The sequence below is a fragment of the Amblyomma americanum genome, chromosome 7 (assembly GCF_052857255.1).
Source record: "Amblyomma americanum isolate KBUSLIRL-KWMA chromosome 7, ASM5285725v1, whole genome shotgun sequence".
Classification (NCBI taxonomy): Eukaryota; Metazoa; Arthropoda; class Arachnida; order Ixodida; family Ixodidae; genus Amblyomma; species Amblyomma americanum.
This window is the reverse complement of record NC_135503.1, coordinates 144,207,402-144,228,904: the sequence shown is the minus strand read 5'-3', so window position 1 is coordinate 144,228,904 and position 21,503 is coordinate 144,207,402. Positions and strand designations below refer to the sequence as shown.

The 21,503-nt window shown below is 47.9% G+C and overlaps 1 protein-coding gene across 1 annotated transcript in view; it reads left to right on the top strand.

Moving 5' to 3' along the window:
- The window catches only part of Ttc30 (tetratricopeptide repeat domain 30), a 69,867-nt gene extending 53,214 nt beyond the window's left edge, over positions 1–16,653 (top strand). Inside the window, exons 8-9 of the mRNA XM_077630219.1 lie at positions 6,208–6,406; positions 15,913–16,653. Coding sequence (XP_077486345.1) covers positions 6,208–6,406; positions 15,913–16,635 — 922 coding nt within the window. The 3' untranslated portion in view covers positions 16,636–16,653. The remainder of the gene's footprint in view (positions 1–6,207; positions 6,407–15,912) is intronic.
- The last annotated feature ends 4,850 nt before the right edge of the window (positions 16,654–21,503 follow it).

Here is a 21,503-nt window from a genome sequence, read left to right as displayed (position 1 = left end):
AGCGCTCCTCCACCCTGGTGAGGCCTTTACAGGGAGGGGGATAGAGACCATGAAAATTTTGATAAAGAGAGTGGGAGAGCGCCCGAGCGCCGCAGAACCAGTGGGTCTCACGTGTCGCAGCGTGTTTCTTTTCGATTCACGACTGCTGCATTGTACGTGCGCACGTGTGTGATCGTGTACGGTGTAAAAAGATGTTTTAGCACATGCAGTGCCATGCCGCGCAACTGCTGTGTGCCGCTGTGCAGCACCAACGCAAGGAAAGATCCGACGATCCGATATCATGAATTTCCGTGCGATCCTCAGCGGCGGGCAGCATGGTTGAAGAACATTTCCCGGGAGGGCCCGGGTGGAAGAGGCACCAAGTGGGAGCCGAGTGATAAATCGCTGCTATGCTCACTGCACTTTACGGACTACAAGAAAGAAACGAAACTGAAGATTCTACTTCCGACAGCGGTTCCGACTGTGTTTCCGAACTACCCAAATTACATGCAAAAGAAAGTGAACAAAGAAGAAAGAAGAGGCCACGAATTGACTGCTCTGCTGACTGCACGGCTAAAAAAAACAGAGCCCAAATGTGAGTGGAAATGAACTTTTTGCAGAGGCATGCACAGGAGTTTCTAGTGAAAGTGCCTTGTTAGTCAAGAATGTATATCAGCTCACATTAAAAGCCGGCTGCGATAATTCTGCGCAGGTTGATGAAGCTTGTCAGACAACATTCGATATTGCGAGAGTGATAGATGATGCAAAGAAGATTGAGCGCAGGCTGAAAATGAAAATAGCTCGTCAGTGTAAAGTACTACAAAAGCTGCAAACCGAGCACGACAAATTAAAAGAACGTTTGCAATGGTACGAAGTAAACAAGGAGATTCAAGATTTCAAGAAGGTAATCAAATCATCCGAAGCCGAGGACAAAACAGCTCTCTTCATCAAAAATCAGGTGTCTAATTGCTGCAAGCAAACATCAGTGTACAATGAACCTGTCTTGAGAGAGTGTGTGTTATGGAAAGCGTGCTCAAGCAAGGGCTATGAGCATGTTCGCTCGAGAAGCCTTTTCAAGCTACCGTGTCGTACCACACGACAGAAATATGTGGGTCATTCAACAGGAGAAGTTGGAGTCACATCCCTCATCAGAGAACGTCTTCGTGTTGAGTACGAAAGCCTGAGTGTGCCGCAAGAGGCTTTCTGTTCATTCATCATCGATGAAATGGCGATTGCACAAAAAGTAATCTATGACCGGGATGTTGACAACGTTTTTGGCCTCATAGACGTCGGCTCTACACAGCATGCTACAACAGTCCCTCAGGTGGCAAATCGCCTGCTGTGCTTTGTTTTCAGAGGGTTGTCGACACCTTACGTTATACCAGTCAGCTATTTTTTCACCCGCTTCCTGAAAAATGACAAGCTTCATTCTATGACTATGGAAATAATGAAAACAGTGGAAGAACTTGGTTATCGTGTGGCTAGAATCGTGACGGACAACCATCAAACTAATGTTGCCCTATTCAAACGCCTTTCAGAGGATGGTGCACTTGCCCACGCTGTACCTCACCCTTTTAAAGAAGGTGATCCACTCTTCTTGTCCTTTGATCCAAACCATTTAATCAAGAATCTGCGCAACAACTTCCTAGATAGGGAAATGGTAGATGAAGGGAAAGCCATTCGAGGTGGATTCTGCCTAAGGAAACTTTTTGAAATTCAAACTCAACTCCTCGTTAAGCCCGTAAGGTTCCTTACACGGGCTCATGTTGAACCAAACAACCTCGAAAAAATGAAAGTGCGCAGGGCCGTGCAAATATTTTCTCCGCCTGTTATTGCCACTCTCCAGTACCTTCAAGAAAACTCAGTGCCACCCGGATGCGTCTTAATTCCAAGACTGCTCTGAAACAATCACCTTTATGAGGATGATAGCAAAGTGGTACGCTCTACACAACATCGCTTCAGTGAAGCCATGGAAACAGCAGCAAGAATCATTCACTGTATCTGACGACGAAAGACTGTCTTGGTTAGAGTTGGACTTCGTGTGCTAGTTGAGGACATTCAGATACAAGGCGGCAGGTCCAAACGAAAACTCACCAAGGAGACATACGAAGCTACGCTCTTGACAACAAGATCAACAGTGGCACTAATTGAGTACCTCCTGGATCACGTCAAGTAAGTGTCTTCTCAGTGGAGCCTTTCACGCCCATACTATTGCATTTCATTTAACTGAATCTCTTGCATTTCAGCTTCCGCTATGTCCTGACACAAGCTCTTAACAGCGATCGTGTTGAATTGCTCTTCAGCAGCCTGAGACAATTCAATGGTGGAAACGACAGGGTCGACGCATGGGCGGCAGTGTTCACATCAGAAAAACTGCTGAAGGTACCATCTGTAAAAAAAAACAATTAGGCAGGTGAGTAGTTACATATTTTGCCATTCTTTATGCAGGTTGGAATCCTGCAAGCAGCAAAGACAGCAAATGCTCCCATGAACTCCGAGGCGAAAGCAGCTGTTAAACTTCCCATTCAGGATGGTAAAACTTATGCCTTGTCAGCTGCCATCTCATCTGCAGCCAAGGAGCTCTCGAGTGAGCTTGAATTCATCACTATGTGGAGTAAGCCGGTAGCTGACATAGAGTTGGCACCAATTGTATACCTGGCCGGTTACGTTGCACGTGCATGTGAGGAAAAGGCACAGTTGGTTTACAAGTTTAAAAAATTGGATTAGGCTTGCATTTATTTGCCCTTTGTTTAGATGACTAATTCACATACATATATAAATTGAAATATGCCTGAACTCTTTTAGTGCCGTTTTTCATTGTTATGCTCGTTTTCAGGTGGCTTGTGATTCCTGCAAACTCCTTCTTCAAGCAGCGAGGCCAGCTGGAGCAATTTATGGATTGATACGCAACGTTGACGATGGACGGCTAAGGTACCCAACAATGGAAGCAGTTGGCCTGTGTAAGCTTGTATGCACCTTTGTCACCAAGGTCATGAAGTGCTCGGACGTGAGACGAACCAGCAGGCTATGCAACACCTTGACGTCCGCAATACTTCCTCATTTCACACAATGTCCGGCGTTGACTTGTGAAAAAGAGGATCGCAACCACGCTGAGGACCTCTGCAAAGTATTTTTGAGCAAGCTGATAAGACCATTGTTGACGAACTGGGCTAGCAACCTGAATTCGACAGTGGAAAAAACTTTGCTTACACATGAACCTCTCTCGAGGAAAGTTCTGCGCTTGTAAAGCTTTCAGATTCTGTGTACATGAACTTTGAAATGAAAAGAACTGGACTCAACTTACTGACTTCTGGTTGTCGTGTTTTCTTTTCGACAATTGATGTAGGCTAGTAGTGCCCATTTGCAAAATATTTCCCGCGTATACCCGTGAACCGGCTGAACTGTAATGCTGTAGAAATCTGCGTGTCCAGAAATGTAAAACAGCGTCAATCATCGGCTCTAATTGTGAACCAGACTGATCAGAGTTCGGACTTCTTAAAACAAGCATTTTTATGCTAACCAGCTAATATATGCAACAAGTTAATATAGCGAATAATCGGCTTCCTGTGTGTCGAACGCGAGTTACTGAACAGGCGAATGCTCGAAGAAGCGCACCCAACATAGGTGCCTTCCGAGGCAAACTGTCGCTGACAAGCGCAGCGATGCTGACGTACTGCTATCAGTAGCAAATCGCCAGTTGGCATTACCATTCATATTTTGTGAAATACCGCTACACAGCTCTTTTTTCGCAACAAATCAAGCGCTGACCGCGCGGCCGCTGCAGGCGGAGAGCACAGCTCTCCGCCCGCAACTGTCCCGGAGCAGTGGCGCTGCTGCGGTGGCGATGGGAACTAGGCGCGTCACGCCTCTCTCGGCCGACGCGACGGGCCGCACCAAGTGCGTTGCCATTGAGCGGCCGTGATTGTAGGCGCGTCACGCCTCTCTCGGCCGACGCGACGGGCCGCGCCAAGTGCGTTGCCATTGAGCGGCCGTGATTGTACTAAGTTGGAAAGGCCTAAAAAGCGTAAATAATATACCTGTAACGGTATATACGGAATTCGGGTTTAGAAAAACAAAGTCCTCTGAAACTGCATTTCTTAAAATAAAGAACAGATCCTTGAACAAAATGAAAGAAAAGATTCACACTTGAATTTTTTTTAGATTATAGAAAGGGATACTATACTGAAACTTTATAGCCCAGTACACATGTATTAGCAGCACGAAGTCAGAGATCAAAAATTGTAAAAGATGGGGTGCCACAAGGATCGATTCCTAGAACTCTGTTAGTTTTGTTGTTCATTAACTGTATTGCAAACATAAGAAACAGCACGAAGTTATTTCTGCATGTAGAAGACACAAGTGTGTTCTTCTCTAGCGCAGACGCGTTTTTCCGAGTCGTCAGCGGTATAGCGCTTGAACTCAACTGCTCCACTTAGCGGAATACAGAATATAGATGTAGCGGACTATATATAATACATATCATAGATGTGTCGCGAGCGAAGGCATGCGCCCCTTCTTTACCTTTTATTCCTTGGTGACCGGCAACCAATTTCAGAAGGATGTGCAGGTGTGGATGCTCGTGAAGGTAAGTGCCTAGTTGGGCGTCGATGTGTCTGGGAGCTTATTGGTAGTAAAAGAATAAGATCTGGGGTGGCCCTTACCCCGTCGGTCACGTGACGATGGGGCTCACAAGAAGACGCAGGACCTGCCCGAGGTGTTCCACACCGGCTGCAGAGGTGCATGTTCCCCACCTGCTGTGGACTTCTTCAGGGACAAGGGCTTCAAGGACACGGATTTTGCAGGAAGTGGGATAAACGGCGTCAAAGGAAGAGTACTTCTCTATGTGGCTGACAGACAACAATAAGAGCAGGAGCCTTCTCCCATTCCTGCATGAGAATACCTGGCATGATTTTCTGTAGTATACATGGACCCATATTATGCCTTTATGGCCAGTGTGCGAAATAAAAAAAAATGTGACGGAGGGCGCCCTGGCTGTACGTGCGCACTTTGATGGCATTAGTTCGGAAAGGGGGGGGGGGGGGGGGGGGGGACGAAAAACATGGCTTCAGCGATCGCTTCTGTTTAGTAACGCCGATCTGATGATGAACATCCTAATGGTGGAAGTCCATGGACGCAGCTATAGCGCTGGAGTCGGCGGAGATTGCCTCTATGTAGTAGGTGTCATGTGGTGGGGTCTTCAGGTTACCAAGCTCTGGCATCCCAGCGCGCAGAATTCCTCTGCAGGTTTGTCTTGCGGGGTGTAGGCACAATTATGGGCTCGCATTACCGTAACGGTGGCCAAGTGGTTGAGCATCCGCCTCGCATGCGAGAGGTGTGGAGTTCGATCCCCAGTACCACCGGGGACCCACCAGGGATACAAAAAATCGGTAGAAGCTTTCTCTTGGTCTGCTGCGCGGCTTATTTAGGGTGAAATGCTTATGAAATTGGTCTTTGAGCCCACCTTGAGAAGTCGAAAACACCTTGTGCCATGGCGCTCTTTGACCATAGATGCCCTTGCGCCATAAAAATCCAAAATCCAATCCAAAGCCTCACATAATTCAGAAACAACCGCAATGCTCAAGAACTCGCTGCCAGTCGAGTTGGCTTGGAGCGTTGACGTATCTATTTCGTTCAATCCTACCTGTGCGGTCATTCTAGCTAGTCCTTGGTAAAATATCAGTTACAGGGATGCAGTTTATATACCCCAAGCCCAACTCATGCTTGTTACAACCGCCACTTTAACATCAGTCCTGATGACTCTGTCTTCGCATTGAAGGCCTGACAGTACCTTCCTGAGCGAGTATTAATTCACAAGCAAGGTCACTTGCATATCTCGGTGGAATTTTATACCGAATTGCACGCATAATTGGGACGCACGTATGGACATAAGACTGATTGGACCTAGGTCGCCTTTAGGCAGAAAGCCTGAACAAGGTGAAACGACAACACCGGCCTACTTTCTGTCTAAGCTACAGGTGCCCACAGCAGTTTTCGGTACACGGAAAAGAAAAACAATTCTTGGTTCCACGGCAGTCCAAGCATGCTCCCACGAAATGCAGTGCTGTAAACATTCTTCCGCGGCCTGCAGAGTGCACCTTCCATCCAGGTAGCGAGAGAATTCTTAAGACTTTCGTATTCCGAAAACTTCTGTGAGCACCTACACGTCCCGCAGCTACTGTTGCACAAAGAGGCATGCCGCGCCCAGTTATCGCGTTTTTCATAATGCAGGCTGCTGCCGCCGTTTTTGTACGAGTTCCTGGAGGCCCTGCTCGCCCAGCAGACGGCGCCCGAAGAGGCCTACACAAAGCTTGAGGCCCTTGCCGCCAGGCAGGCGGACAGGCTGCGCCAGGTGCGACAGCAGGGGGCGCCGCAGGCACAGGTCAAGGCTGTGCTAAGGGAGCGCTTTCTGCCCGCCCTAATGGCACAGGTAGGCTTAGTTTGAAACGACATATCTGCTGTTGGCCTCGGTCAGCACGTGGTGGTGCCTGTGTGGGTGTTATACATACCTCAAACGCTGCGGGTATGCAATTACGGCATACAATCCTGTAGCGTTCTTATTTGCGATTGCAGTGATGCGCCAGTATCTACCAGTGGTCCTGTTTTATGCTGTTTTCAGAATCATGATAATTCAAACATTTCTGCGGAACATTACCTTTTTTTCCCTTTTAAAGCACTAGTTGTTTGTAGCCTAGTTACTCCGATATCTCATCGACGTAGTCGTAGCCATCGTCCTGTCCGCATAACCCAATCCTCTCAGTTAAAATATGTATCAGAGCAAACAAAAATGATGATCGATTTTCGCAGTTAGGCCAAATTCAAATTAGGTGCACTAACTGTTCCGTTGCTCCTTCGGTTCAGGTGTTCAGATCTACTGTTCACGGATGGCAGTTGTTCGGATAGCGATGATGGGTTTTACTTACAGTGTTGGCGGTAATGCGTTACATGTAACGACGTTACCGGTAACTCGTTCCTTTTTTCGGTAACCTGGTAACCTACCCGTTACCATTTATGAACTGTAACGGGTAACGTACTTACGTTAACATTTTTGGGTAACGTGCGCTGTCACGTTACTAGTCACGCCCTGTTTTTTTAAAAAATGCACCGAGCACCTTAATTTATGTTGCAAATAAGCAAACAGGTGTTCTCGACGGCCTCTGCTGCGGCTCGCATGCATGCCAGAAATCACCAGCTCTTGACGACGCACCCAACTAAAATAAATGACAGAATAGCGATAAAGCACGAAACACGTGCACGAACACGCATTCACACACTTGCCTTCACCTATCTCCTCTTCCCGAGCCACTCACACACACACACAACTCTCTACAGAGTGGAAGCATGCCGAGCATTTTGGAACATCACATTTTTCAGAATTACTGTAAATTTGTTGACAGTACAGCGATGTTTTCTTCGTGAAGTTAGAATTGATGATTAAGTGTCATTTTGTTTAATGTCACATTCAGAAAATGGCTTCACCATGTGCCACAGAGTTAGAATCTACCACATCTAACTCTACTGGACACTTTAGGCCCCAATAACATTGCTAAGCTCCTGCACATTTGTGCAAAGTGTTCTCGTTAAATCAAGTTTTCGCGTAAAATCGTTGCTTGGGCTAGAAGTTTTATGTGAAATATGAGCTTTATGAAATTGTTATCGTGAGTTCTTAAAGAGAAGACGCACTAATTAAAATTTTGGCCATGAAGTAACGTGCGGTACTTTTTCTATGTAACGGTAAGGCGTTACTTTTCTTGTAACGTAGGGCGCTAACGCGCTCCTTTTTTCTTAGCGTAACGAGTAACGTATTTAGTTACTTTTTTTCGGTAACGCCTTCAACACTGCTTAGATATACTGCAGGGCCATCCCGGGCCCATACAGAGAAAAAAAGGGTACGAAACAGACATATTACTTGAAAAACACATGATAAAGATTGATTGGTAAACAGAGTTAATGTCTATATGTCATATCCATTTATGCGTTAATGTTAATCAGTTAATTAATGTCCATGAATGCGAATTGGTCATTCCCTACACTCATAGATCCCTGTGAGTCTTCGTGCCACTGTTGGCGCAGTGGTGCAGCGGTCAAGCGATGCGCCACTGCCTTTCTATGGCAGGAACTGTTATAGGTCGGACTTTGGTTACTTGGGTTCAGTTGCGACCCAGGTTGACCTTCCCGAGCAGCCTCTCATGTTGAAATAAGCTGTCGCCTGACAAGGTGGGCCGGTTGATGGGTATATTTATATTTATATATACCTGCGCAGGTTGCCCACCACCGGCAGGTGAGCAGCCTGCCACAAAACCGGCTTCATTCAGACAGACAACGACAAAATGCGGCCAATGGTTACTGTAACAGCCTGCGCATTGGAGTAGAAATTTGTGTTGTCGTTGTTGCCTCAAATACGATGAAAGAAACTGATGAAAGAAGTGTGTCCCTGTTAAAGTGGCTGCACATGCGTTTTTAAGCACGCAAGACACAACACTTTTAACATCGGCGGATTATGAGAACCTTAAATATTATTGGAACAGGAAAATTTGTTGCTCTCGGCAGCTTCAAGTATCAATGACGAGGCTGCGTTGCCGCATCCCCCCTCTTAATTTCTATTCACACAAGTCGGGTTTGGCGCTCTCTCCCCTTTGTGCATTTTGCCGTGAGCCTGAATCTATAGAAAATTTTTGGCTGTATTGTCGCCGATTCAACTCTCTGAGAAAAAGGTTGCTGGAGGAGCCCTTGCAGCACCTTGGCCTTACTTTGAGCAGCCCGCTCTTGCTATCATTTGGCGCCACCACATTTGGGTTCAGCCACAGATCTGTTTGTACCGCTGTTCTAAATTTCCTGATAGAATCTCACCGACTGCCTTGCTAAGTGTTCCAAAATTTTCTTTTCTATCAATTATTACACTTTGACTTAATCATTATTATTTAATCCCTCGCTTTATTATTATTCTTACTATTTTGAAATCAAAACTCTCATCCCTTTTTTGTTCATGAGGAAGAATTCACCGGTGCTGCGCTCAACGTGCTTTTCCTTTTTATTATCAGCCACCCGATTCTTGGCCGATCCCCCAGTGTGGGTATGTGCCATCTTTTGATAGGCTAACAACAACAACAACAACATCGCTCTTCAGAAAAACCTCGCCATCCACGTAAATACGTGCCCTAGTTGAAGAGAACTGCATCCTCGCTATCTGAAGAAGCTCCGGGCGTCCTCCCACCGTCTGAGGCCTCCTGGGAACCGTGCATGAGTGCAGCTGAGCTGGGCACTGACGCTAGGCTTAGTGCCTCCGCTGCCACGCTGGCGGAGGTAGCTCAGCTGGCGTCTCTCGTGGAAGCATCTGCCACGCAGTCGACACCTGATCCGCGGCGCCAGGTCAAGCTTTGTGCTCCCGGTTCATCGGCAAATGCACCCCTCCTGCCTTCCAGAAATGCCGTACTGCTCGTAAGTGATCTGCCCCCAGGGCCAACGGCCATCAACTCTACACCACCGGATGGGCCTCAAACCGCACGGCATGATTAACCGGGCATTCCAATCAACTTATCGGCACCTCTACCCGTGCAAAAGTGCCCTCGTGAAACTCACAAGCGTCCCTCAAACGACACCCAACCGACTCCACCTTCGGCAAGTGATGGCTCCCAAGGTAAGCGCACTTGTCTTACGATCGAGAACTCGGTGGAGCCTACGCCCGGATCGCCTTCTTACAAAGTGACCATTAAATCACTGGCCAATAAAAGCATCACGGATATACCAAACCAGATTTTACAAGATAACTTGGACGCGTGCCTCGAAACCAAAGGTTTTCGGCGCTTCACAGCCAGGACAAAGTCTAACACCATTGCAGTGTGGCTTCCGACTCTGACCGCCGTAGAACGGCTGCAAACGCTCACCAGTATTTCACTAACAAGCGAAATCTCATTGCCAGTACAAGCGTATTTAGTTGAAGGCTCCGACTTTCAGCGCTGCGTCGTCTACAACGTCGAAATCACTGAGAATCAAACTTCACTCCAGCGTGAGCTGTACTGCCTCACGCACCATGTCATCCAGGCCCGACGCTTGGGAAAGGGCCGCTCTTGCATAGTCACCTTGCAAGACCCTCTGACACTACCAGCCCGTCTGTACTATTATGGCTGTATTTTACTGCCTCGGCCATATAAACTGAGTGCGGTATACTGCTATAACTGCTTCCGTACTGGGCATATGCGCAAATCCTGCCACTTCACTGCTGCCGGTGAAAGTACATCGGAAGGGAAAATGGCTTATCGATGCGACCTTTGTAAATACGACGACCACGAGATAACATCTCCAAGCTGTCCGACAAAACAAAAGGCAACACAAAAGGCTCGTCGTTGAATGACTAAGCATTGGCCAATACATGACAGTATAACTTCATTGCAGACATCCAATCGGTTCGCAGCTCTCCAATCGGATGACGACGAGTGGCCGGAGCTCCCTGAGCACACCTCGCATGATCCTTCAGCTCAGCAGACTTCTAACGGTACTGTGAGAAAAGAACGCCCCGAAAACAGCCAACAAAGCAGCGCAGTGTGCCTTAACTACCGCAGGACGATATGGCCGCAGTTGACGAACAAATCGCACGTCTTTTACCGGAGGTCACCAAGCTGCGGCAACACCGTGAACTGCTCGCTCGATGTAGACGGGCAGCGGAATCATCCGCCAATCTGTCAATGGCGCAGCAACATCGCCTTCCTGCCGCCCACCAGTGTCATTTCCTGCCGCCTCTTCCCAGATTACCGAAATGCCACTGGACAACTCTGCGACTTCTTTGCTCCGGTTTATGGTCAACCAGTTGTCCAACCTGACGTCCGTGATTCTACAGCGCTTGGGCTAGTAACTAGAAATGGCAAGCTCCAGTCGTGCTGGTGTGCTGCAGTGGAACTGCAGAGGCATTTCCACGAAGATGGGAGAGCTCAAGACCTGACTACAAATTCACAAGCTCCAGGTATGGGCCATGTTGCTGCAGGCAACAAACGCCTTGCCATCGATTCCAGGCTTCAGTGCCTACATGTCTCCGTCGTGTACAAACTGCTGCTCCCGCGGGAAAGGCGGCGGTGTATATTGACATGCTTCATCTCCCTCTGAGAGTGCGTAGTTTTGTCCAATCATTTGTGGGAGGCAGAAAATTTGCAATACGCCTCAGCAGTGAAGCGGCCGGATCATTTGTTCCTCTCTGCGGCGTGCCTCAGGGATCAGTATTGTCGCCGACGTTATTTAAAATTGCTTTCATCCCGCTGGCTTGGCGCTTACATGACATCCGTGACATAAAATTTCTTCAGTACGCTGACGACATCACGGTGTGGAGTACTCACAAAGATCTCCGTACTCAGGAGGCTGCCCTCCAATCTGCCTTGGATGTTTCCTCTAAATACGCATGATCCATCGGGGCAGGAACCTCGTCAAGCTACTAGGATAGTAGCTTCTTGTTCCTGTCCCAGTGTTTTTTCCTGGCTTATTATAGAAAAATGCTGAATTAAAGGATTGGATTTGATTTGATTTGACTTCAGCTATCCGTGCATAAAAAAAACATACACGTCAGTCGCCAACCGCTGGTAACGCCGTAAACTTGCTGCAAGTCCAATCCGTGTTTGTCTATCAGGCACCCCATTACAGGAAAGTCCGAGAGTAAAAATCCTTGGCTTAATGATTCACCAATCAGGATCAGCGACTGCATGGCTTTCTCAGGCAAAAAGGCAAGCTATTCAGAATTTGGGCTTGATTAGAAGAATTGCTCCTAAAACTGATGGCGCAGGCTCGTTCGTTGCACGGCAACTGGTGAGGGCAGTTCTGCAGCCACGTATTGTTTATCAAGCCCAGTTTCAACATCTTACAAGAACCCAATGGGATCGCCTTGAAGCCGTGAACCGAGAGGCTATACGGACAATTACGTGCCTTCCACGCATCACATCGGTCATAGCTTTACAAGAGAATGCGCAACTCAATAACATTGATCAGCTGGTGCAGCAGCGCCGTGAAGCACGCAGCCTTAAGGCCAGTCTATCGCACTCCACGTATGCACTGATGACTTGCTCAACATCACACTCCATTCTTCCGCCGCCAACGCCAGTTCTTCCCCCATGGAAAATTGTACAGCTCACCGACAACAAGCCAAAAGATAATCGCCGGCCAACATCTGCTAATTCGGCATCGTTGCTTCGCCAGAAATGTGAGGAACAAGATGCTTGTCTGCCTGAAGGATCCATTGTTGTCTACGTAGACGCAAGCATACAAGACTGCAAAGCAAAAACAGCTATCTACTGCCTGTGCAGACCTGCCCCGATTCAAACCTCTTGGTTTCAGTTTACGGAACCCGCCTCGTCCTTTTGTGCTGAGCTCGTTGCAGTTCAAGAAGCACTCTGATCCGTGGCCGACAAAAGTATGCTCCCTGCGGCCCGCGTTGTCATCCGCACGGACGCCTTTCAAGTTGTCCGGTTGCTACGAAGTGTTAGCCGCTGTCCAACGATATTTCAGGACATCCACCGGCTCGCGGCACGCATCCCGCAGCCAGTGCGTATTGAGTGGGTCTCACGGGATCTGCTGACCTATCAAAGCCAGGCAGATTTGGCGACACGCCTTGCGAATGCGAATTCATCACCACCTCGGCTCCTTCATTTGGACGATTTAACCCTCCTTTCATCAAGAAAGGAACTCTTCCTGCGCCGCACACGTGCTCTCATCCCTCCGTGTGCGGTAACCCTCCCCCGCGGTCTTACCTGTGCAGAGGAGGTTGCGGTTAGGAGGATCCGGGTCGGGGTTGCCCTCACACCGGCCATCATCGGAAGTGGCCTCAGTACCGAGATTTGTTTCCTCGGCCAGGGTGTACGATATGTAAACACGAGGAAATTCAGGCCGACATACATCACTTACTGTGGGACTGCCCAGCTCTCAAGCCTGCAAGGATCCGGCACCTGATGGTAGCAGGTCTTTCACCACGCAACCCTGCTTCATACATTGCCTGGACGCAGGGACCGTACCATCGTTCTCTACTGAACTTCATCAAATCAGCTAACCTTTTTCCATTCAATAAATTTCGCTTTAAAAAATTGCTCCCGAGCCGTGTCTTCGTCTTCGTTTGCCCAACTATATAGGCATGTACAAAGGCGCTGACTCGAATGCACAGCAACTCACCCAGTCTCCACCCTCCGACGAAAGCCAACTTGAGAAACCGGATTCGAGCCTGAAGCGCTCACCCGGACCCCTATGCGGAGTATACCTCCTCTCAGCCATGAATTGACCCAGTCATTGAATATCTGCTGCAGCTTTCACTAACGACAAATTGCGCTGGCATGAAATACACAGGCAGGACACTACGCTGGCGGACGATCGAGCGCGATCTGATCAACCAGCTACTGCAGCTGTTCGCGTTTGTGTGGTTGTGGGTAGCGTGGCGCCTTCATTGTGCTGATCACATTCCAACCAGCTAACGCTGTCGCTCGTCGTCCCTTGAGGAAAAGAAGCTGGAATTTTTTATGTGCCGTTTTAGGTGCACCGATATGTACTCGAAGGTGAGCTCCTGAAGTGAAGCTATCAGGCTGTTCTTGTCAGGCTCTGACAACGAAGAAAACAGTGACCGCCCTGTTAATCTAGTCCTTATCTACTTAACATAAGAATGAGCGAAGTCTTGAATTAAGAAAAGAAGAAACGTCCCATACGTTCCCTAGGCGAGAAACCGCCACATCAATATCTGTAAGACAAAGTGGGGCAAAACGCAACACTGGGCGCAATGCGACAGTCTGTTACTTAGCGCCTCCTAACATTTAACTGTAAGATCCTATTATCCTGATATCTTGCTGGTGTAACCCGACGCATATCGACTGCAATGGTGTTTAACGTTGACCACATTGCCCATCGCAGCAAAGAACAAAATAGCGAAATTAGCCATGGTGAACGAGAAAGCGGTCGAAAAGGCATGAAATTCTGCACGTCACATTTTCCAAAACTGTGCAGCTGGTCAACCTGGCATCCTTGATTAACGCAAAGTCAAAGTTAATACAAATGATTATTAGTCTATTCTCATGCAAAGCTGAATAATTTACGCGCCCCGCGTTCTTAAAGGGCCCATGAAATGGTATAAACGGAGGTTAGGAAAAGCGCGCGAACAATTGGTATATTCGATCAATCGTCACAGCACCACCAAAATTTTAAAGCCAGCCTCATTAACACCGAGTAAATCGGCGATTAAAAATTATACTTGTTCTTCCCCCCCCCCCCCCCCCCAACTGATACACGCCAACGGGCCAGAAGAACAATAAAGAAAACAGGTCGCTAGTGCACACCTACAAGCCCCATTTTGCCCCATCCCGCCCACGCCACCTGTTCACAGTAATTGAGAATGCGCCTCAGACTGTCCGGTGATGTATCGGTGTAAGGGGCGGCTAAGAATACTCTGTGAGGGATCACCCTAATCGGTTGCGAGCTATTGCTTTTTAAAAATTATTTGTAAATCATAGGGTTCGTACAAAGCTTTCAAATTTCACTCGAAAACTTAAAAAGACCGCCTCTACAGATCTGCTACACTACAATATGACCATCGCAATTATCTCAGGTTTCCTTCAGGAAAGATTTATTTTAGATAAAGCTTCAATGGAAACTAAACGCGATAGTGTGATGATATGGAAGCATCAAAGTAAATGTGACTGTTTTTATTGCTTCCTTTAAAGTTCTCTCTGTGTTTTGTCGCTCTTTAGGATGATCTGAACGTGCAAAAGCAAAACAATGAATCCTGACTAGCACGCAGAAGACATGAAAGCTGTAGCGAGACGCAAGAAGCGCCGGCGCGATGAAGTCTTTTGGTGTTCCCAAAGGTTCCCACAGCAGAACCTTAAAGAAAATGAGAGAAAATGAAAGGCACGAATTGTAAAAAGGTCCTGCGAAGCTCGGCGTCGCGCTCTGTCCGGCTGACAAGAACATCTATTAGCACAGCACATTCTCACAATGGAGCGAGCTCTCTCGTCTGGCCTGCGAGCACATTCGAAACCTCATGTTCATGCGCTACGAATCGAACCAAACCGTAAGTCCATTAAACAGGGCTCAGTGAAACAGCAGCAACTGTGATTTTAAAAGAGAAAAAAGTTGTGACGAGGCAGGAAATTCAAAAACATTGCGGAGCGAGGCTACACGCAGAGACCCACTGCAGAACTGCGAAGACTGTTGTAGGCCATGGAACAGAAGATTTTGTGGTTCGATCTGGGCACAGTGTATGTCATTTGTATAAACACGTAAAGACTGTCTGGATCTCGTGGAGCAAACTTCATGTGCATTCACGACAAGGAATTGCTAGGATGTTGATGTTGGAAAGGCGTCTTATCTGCCACACGAGATAAGCGAAGTGTTACAGTTTCAATTTTTAAATTTCATTCAATTTTTACAGTGTTCGTTTTCAGCTGGACTTGATATTTGGTGACCGTGATGCCAAGACGGTAGGGAATAATTCGGCAGTTCTTCAAAACGGGATTCTGAGTTTAACGTACGGTCAAAACGGAATGCAGTGCACGAGATTCTAGAAAGAAAATTCGCCTTTAACGCCGAATTATATTAATATACTTATAAAATAGTCGAGAAGCACTTCCATCAGAAGCGTCCGGCATGTTTTTAATTCTCTTCTTGAGTGTAATAAATTCTCGCGTAGCTGAAACAGTCATATAAAATGCAACGAGCTACACTCCTCTGAAACGATTCGAACACAGTAACAAGAAAGGATCGCAAAGTATGCAGGCATATTCTGGTGCGGAGCTCTTTTTACAATTACCTTTACTGATGTATGAACAGAAACAATTTTTCGGCGAAAATATTTAAGATTGCAATTGGCGTTGTTAGTTATGTAATAGTTATGCACGTGCATATATGGCACGGTAAGACATTTGTGACATAAGCGCCCACGCTCTTTTCCCACTGACCGTTGACACACACACTGTACACACGCAGGCCCGCATCCCGTGGGAAGCCCGGGACTACCCGCTGGTGGAGCGCCTCTTCCGGCGTTCGGTGGAACTGTGCAGCGAGGAGGACTGCTGGCGGCTCAACGTCGGCCACGTCCTCTTCGTCCAGGAAGGGAAGTTCCACGAGGCGGTGGCCTTCTACGAGCCGCTGGTCGAGCGGGAGCAGGACAGCGACCTGCTCAAGCTCAGCCCCGCCCTCCTGGCCAACCTGTGCGTGGCCTACATCATGACAGGCCAGAACGAGCAGGCCGAGCAGCTCATGCGCCGCGTCGAACAGCGAGAGGAGCAGCTCGCCTACGACCAGCCGGGCCAGAAGATGTTCCACCTATGCATCGTGAACCTCGTCATCGGCACACTCTACTGCGCCAAGGGCAACTACGACTTCGGCGTGTCGCGAGTCATCAAGAGCTTCGAGCCGCACGCTAGCAAGCTCGGCGCGGACACTTGGTTCTACGCCAAGCGATGCCTGCTGGCTCTCCTCGAGAACCTCGCCAAGCAGGTGGTGCTCGTGAGAGACGCCGTCCTCTACGACCTGCTCAGGTTCTTGGCGCAGTGTGAGCAGCACGGCCGCGCGCTTCCGGCCGCCACGGACATCCGAACCGCTTCCGCTGGGCTCGGGAGTCGCAGCGTGGCTTACGAAGCTCGACGGATGCGCGCGCTCACGCTGAGGCTTATGGCGGCAGAGCCTCAGAGTTTCAAGGCTCGATAGAAGAAATAGCTGCACACGATGGCCTTACTGGGGGGGGGGGGGGGGGGGGGGGGAGGGGGGGGGGGGGTCGTTTCTTAACTGCCCAGAGATTAAGCGTATTCGCTCTTCGTTAATGAGCATAGCTGGACGCCGTTCATTCTTTCATGTTTATTGTTTGCATATTCAACTTATTATTATTTGGACTTGGAACTTGTTCGTGAAAGTGTCGTTGTATACTTTGTGTGCCATGTTTGTCCGAGCTGCTGCATGCAAAGTGCGTCCAGGGCCTCCCAGGCTGTGTACTAGCAGCTGTTATCTTGTCTTCCTCCGTTATTTGTAAGGGAAAGAAAGGAAGAGGGAAAGGAAGTAAGAAAGTAAATAGAAAAAAAGTAAGGAAGAAAGAAAAATGGAAGAAAGAACGAAAAAGAAAGAAAGAAAGAAAGAGAGAAAGAAAGGAAGAAAGAAAGAAGGAAAGAAAGAATGAAAGAAAGAAAGAAAGAAAGAAAGAAAGAAAGAAAGAAAGAAGAAAGAAAGAAAGAAAGAAAGAAAGAAAGAAGTAAGGCTCATCGGTGTTCAGTAAACAGCCACGTTATTCTTCAACATCTGATGGCAGTGTATCCTCCAGAAAACCATGAATGGAAAATTTGTCATTAAATGCGAGGCCGTCATTAATGAATTTTTAGTGGCGTAAGGAGCTCTTTCTCAGTCACTGTATAGCAAGCTCTCTGGTCGTCGTCTAGTTATCAAGAAGGTGCGAGTCAGTGCGATCATGTTTTAAGATGGGGGGCTAAAAATTACAAGTGTGTTCACGTGCATTGGTAATGCAGCAAAGCACATTTAAGCATTGGTAACAGTGACGAGTAACCAATACACGTAGGCGCACATTTGAGCGAATAGAGGTGCTCTGATTCCCCCATGTCCTTCAAAGATTTCATAATTTTGTTAATAGCGGACCTTTACAAGCACAGAGACAGAAATTCTAAACGCAGGAAAAGATACTTCAATGCTCTTTTGGTTCCTAATTATTAAATCCTAAGCGCTTTACAGAAATTGGTGACGCAGATTACGCTCATTGCCTTCGGAGGATACGCACACTACACCGCACAAAAACACTGTACTGATCTCTGATGTTTTAGCATACTTTTGGTCTAGCCACCAGAGCACTCACTGAAAGGACAAAGGACATTTTCTGCAGCTTACAGTGGAAAATTAATGAACTAAGAAGGCATCAGAAAAGAGATGCTTATATGATGAGAACACCATAAACAAATGCGGGCAAAAGTGGGCCCATTATTGAGGAACTTGGAATATGCCAGACAGACGGACCTTAATGGGGCCTTTTGTGAGACCTGGAACCTGATGGTCAAACTTCACAATTTTCATGAGTAGCGAATAAATCCGACACAAGAGTCATCGATGAAGTGTTTGCTGTCTGCTTGAATGACCACCACTGATATCTTAGACTGCTTCATCTTCATCAAATCGAAGTTGTGCTTGTGTCACACCGCCAGGCCCAGAACAATGCGCACCAACTTCGTTTCTCAATATTAGTATACCAGCATATGTTGGCTTGTTCAACGCGTGGCGGGCAATTCGCCATATTTTGCGTTGAAATACTAAAATGGTTTCGATCATGAAAAAGTGTGGGGGAAAGTGGCAAGCATCGAAGCAAATCAGCGCTTTCTTTTGCACAAGTGCCCTGCCCAGTAGTGAAGCACTGCACAAGTTACTCCATGGCTCCTCTAGCAAAAGTTGTCAGTGCCCTTGGTCAGTCCGACAGCTCTAAAAGGGATAGCATAACTGATTTTGCTGGTTTATTTCGAGGACACAGCGCACGTTGGTTTGATCACGGGCGCCGAAGAATGCTGTTCTGGAACATGAAATACGCATAGGTGCTACATCACTCGCACTTAGTGTATTAGTGGCCCTTTCATTCTCACGTGCACACACACACGGTAAATTTACTCTCACTCAGAGGAATTTTCGGGTTCGTACTTTGCAGTTTCGTTTCCGTTTCGATCGGCCCACGGCATTTCCGCATTCCACTGAGGAGAGCCGATGCACAAAGATAGCTTCTTGTGCTTGCCTGCAACCAGCAATGCCGGTGACAGACCCCCCCCTCACAAGTGTTTTAAAGAACGAGGGGAGGATGGGGTCTCAGCTCGTCTAAATGAACATTCACATCTGGACATGAAAGATAGCTCTGACCTCCCACCCTCCTCCCAGGCTCCTGTGTCCCTGTCTGTAAAGCAACTTTGGTTTCTTTGAATACTACAGGAAACAGGCGACGACACCTACATGACAACGGCCCCTTATTGGGTCTCAAGGTACCGCCCGACCTCCAGCGCTGCGCTGCAAATCTGAGGTTTGGAGTGGCGTTCGCAAACGCTTATTCCTGGTTGCAATGGAAGACTCTTCAGCGTGCGAGCACTGTAAGTACTAAGAGATAATGGCGCTCCTACTTCGTCACTAGCCCCGCTTCGACCGTGGGCGAGTGTCTCTCGAGGCAGCACTCCGCTGCGTATACTCACGTCCCCAAGCGGGTATGCCATGATTCCAGGACATTGGCCTCGACCTACCTGCGAGGAAGGCCATCAACGCGCTCCTCAAGCATTAGGCATGAAATAGTTTTTGCTCCCGTTCTCGGCAGACTCAGGCGGACATCGTCCAGAGACCGCAGCGAACCGAAGGAAGCACATGAAGCAAACTTTTCGAACCTTTCAGTCCGAAACGTTATCAGCTTGACTCACTTTAGAGCAACCATGCAGTGTGACGATACCGAGAGCGGAGGGTGTGGCCTTTCGATGGATATATAGCATAGAAAGCGAGGATCGGGTTGCCAGCGTCAACGCTGTAACGCTTATTCTGAAGGGATTCCATCTCCTCGTCCATTCTATTTGGCAGACCACACTGACAGAATGAACAAGGATCATACCCAGAAATTCTAGACAAGCGCATTTCCTCTAAGGGAAGTTGTTTATGAACGCAATTTTTCCGCATAACTAGGATTACGCTACACCAATCAATATATCCGCAGATCCCTCCTCGAGACTGTTGTCCAAAACGCACCCCACTGATTTTCTATGGCAGTCGTAATTACTCGGTGTAAGCGCAAGCAAAACTTTAAAACCAAGCTTTTGCTTTCGTTTCCATTCCGCGATGAAAACAATAGGAGATGTGGAAGAGAGCGACCAGTCGCAGGGGCTACACCAGCGACTTCTCATGCGAAACCAGTGTTTTTTACTCTGGTTTCATTGAATACTACAGGAAACAGGGGACGACACCTGCATGACAACGGCCCCTTATTTGATCTAAAGGTACCGCCCGACATCCAGCGCTGCGCTGCAAATCTGAGGTTCGGAGTGGCGTTCGCAAACGCTTATTCCTGGTTGCAATGGAAGACTCTTCAGCGTACGAGCACTGTAAGTACTAAGAGATAATGGCGCTCCTACTTCGTCACTAGCCCCGAAACTTTATCAACTTGACTCACTCTAGAGCAACCATGCAGTCGCAGGGGCTACCCTACCGCAAGCAAAAATCGGCGTCCTCCAGCGACTTCCGAAGCGAAAGCAGCGTTTTTTACGCTGGTTTTCGTTGCGGATGCTGCACTTGGCGTGATTCGCTGGTGTTACAGAGAGATGAGAACAAGAGAGGAGGAGGAAAGGCAGGGAGGTTAACCATAAGGTTTTCCGGATCGCTACCGCGGGCTAATGAAGAGGGTTGAACGGATGTTAAAGGGGAAGGGATGAGGAGCACAGTAACGATCGGTCACATCATGTCGCAAGCAGACCTTTGCAGGCTTTGAGGGCACTCGACTGCTGTGGCCACAGTCCCAGGATCTGACCCTTTGGCAGAGGGCGATGATAGAGGGCGTCGAGAGACAGTATAATTGCTCTGGTAGCTCTAGCACCATGTGGACCATGATTTAATTTGCATGATTACGCTAGACACGCCACTTGGTACTATTGGAAAGCAGTGGAGCAAGTGCTGTACGTCTTGGGACCGCACTGGTCCCATTTGTGGAAAATAAAGCAGTCCGGAAGCATTGAGCCAAGACATCAGGACACTAAATGTTAGATTTAAAAAAGCGCTATGCTCTTCGCATTTACTACACAGCTCTGCACAAAGAACATTTTCCTTTCTTTCTAGGTTTGATGCAAGGCAATAATGTTTTATCACTTTTTAACCTGCGCGATCGAAGTAATGGTGACTCTCAAAGTAATGGAACAGGAAAACTACCTCCCGGCGTAGAAAAAACTACATTTAGAGCACGTTTGAAGTAGACAAAACGACGCTTTGTACGAATACGGACAACCTACGGTCCATCTCGCTCACGTCCTGCGTGGGCAACGTGTATGAGCACGTCCTCACGAGTAAGTGGCAGGACTACCAAGAGGAATCGGGACATTATCCCACCACGATCATCGGGTTTCGGTGTTCCCTCTACACCGAAGACGCGATGGTTCTTCTGAAGGATGATATCATTGACGCTAACACCCTAATGAAGACAACACGGCCATCCTTCTCTAGAAATGATTCCCTAAAAACAAATGTTGGTGCGTATGTGCAGCGCGATCTTTTCGAGCTGGCCCGAGGTATTTGTGTTAATTGCTATAGCAGCTGCTAGATGGCACTACATGTAGAAATATGCATGTGAAAATACGGCACTGTGGAATTACAATAGGTATAAAGTGGCAAGAGGGATCTGGAAAGGGGTGATGGTTCCTAGTCTGACTTTCGGTAATGCGGTCCTGTGCATGAGACCAGATGTTCAAGCAAGGTTAGAAATTAAACAACGTGGCGTAGGGAGGCTAGCTTTGGGAGCACATGGCAATAGACCAAATCAGGGGGTACAGGGTGATATGGGATGGGCGTCGTTCGAGAGCAGA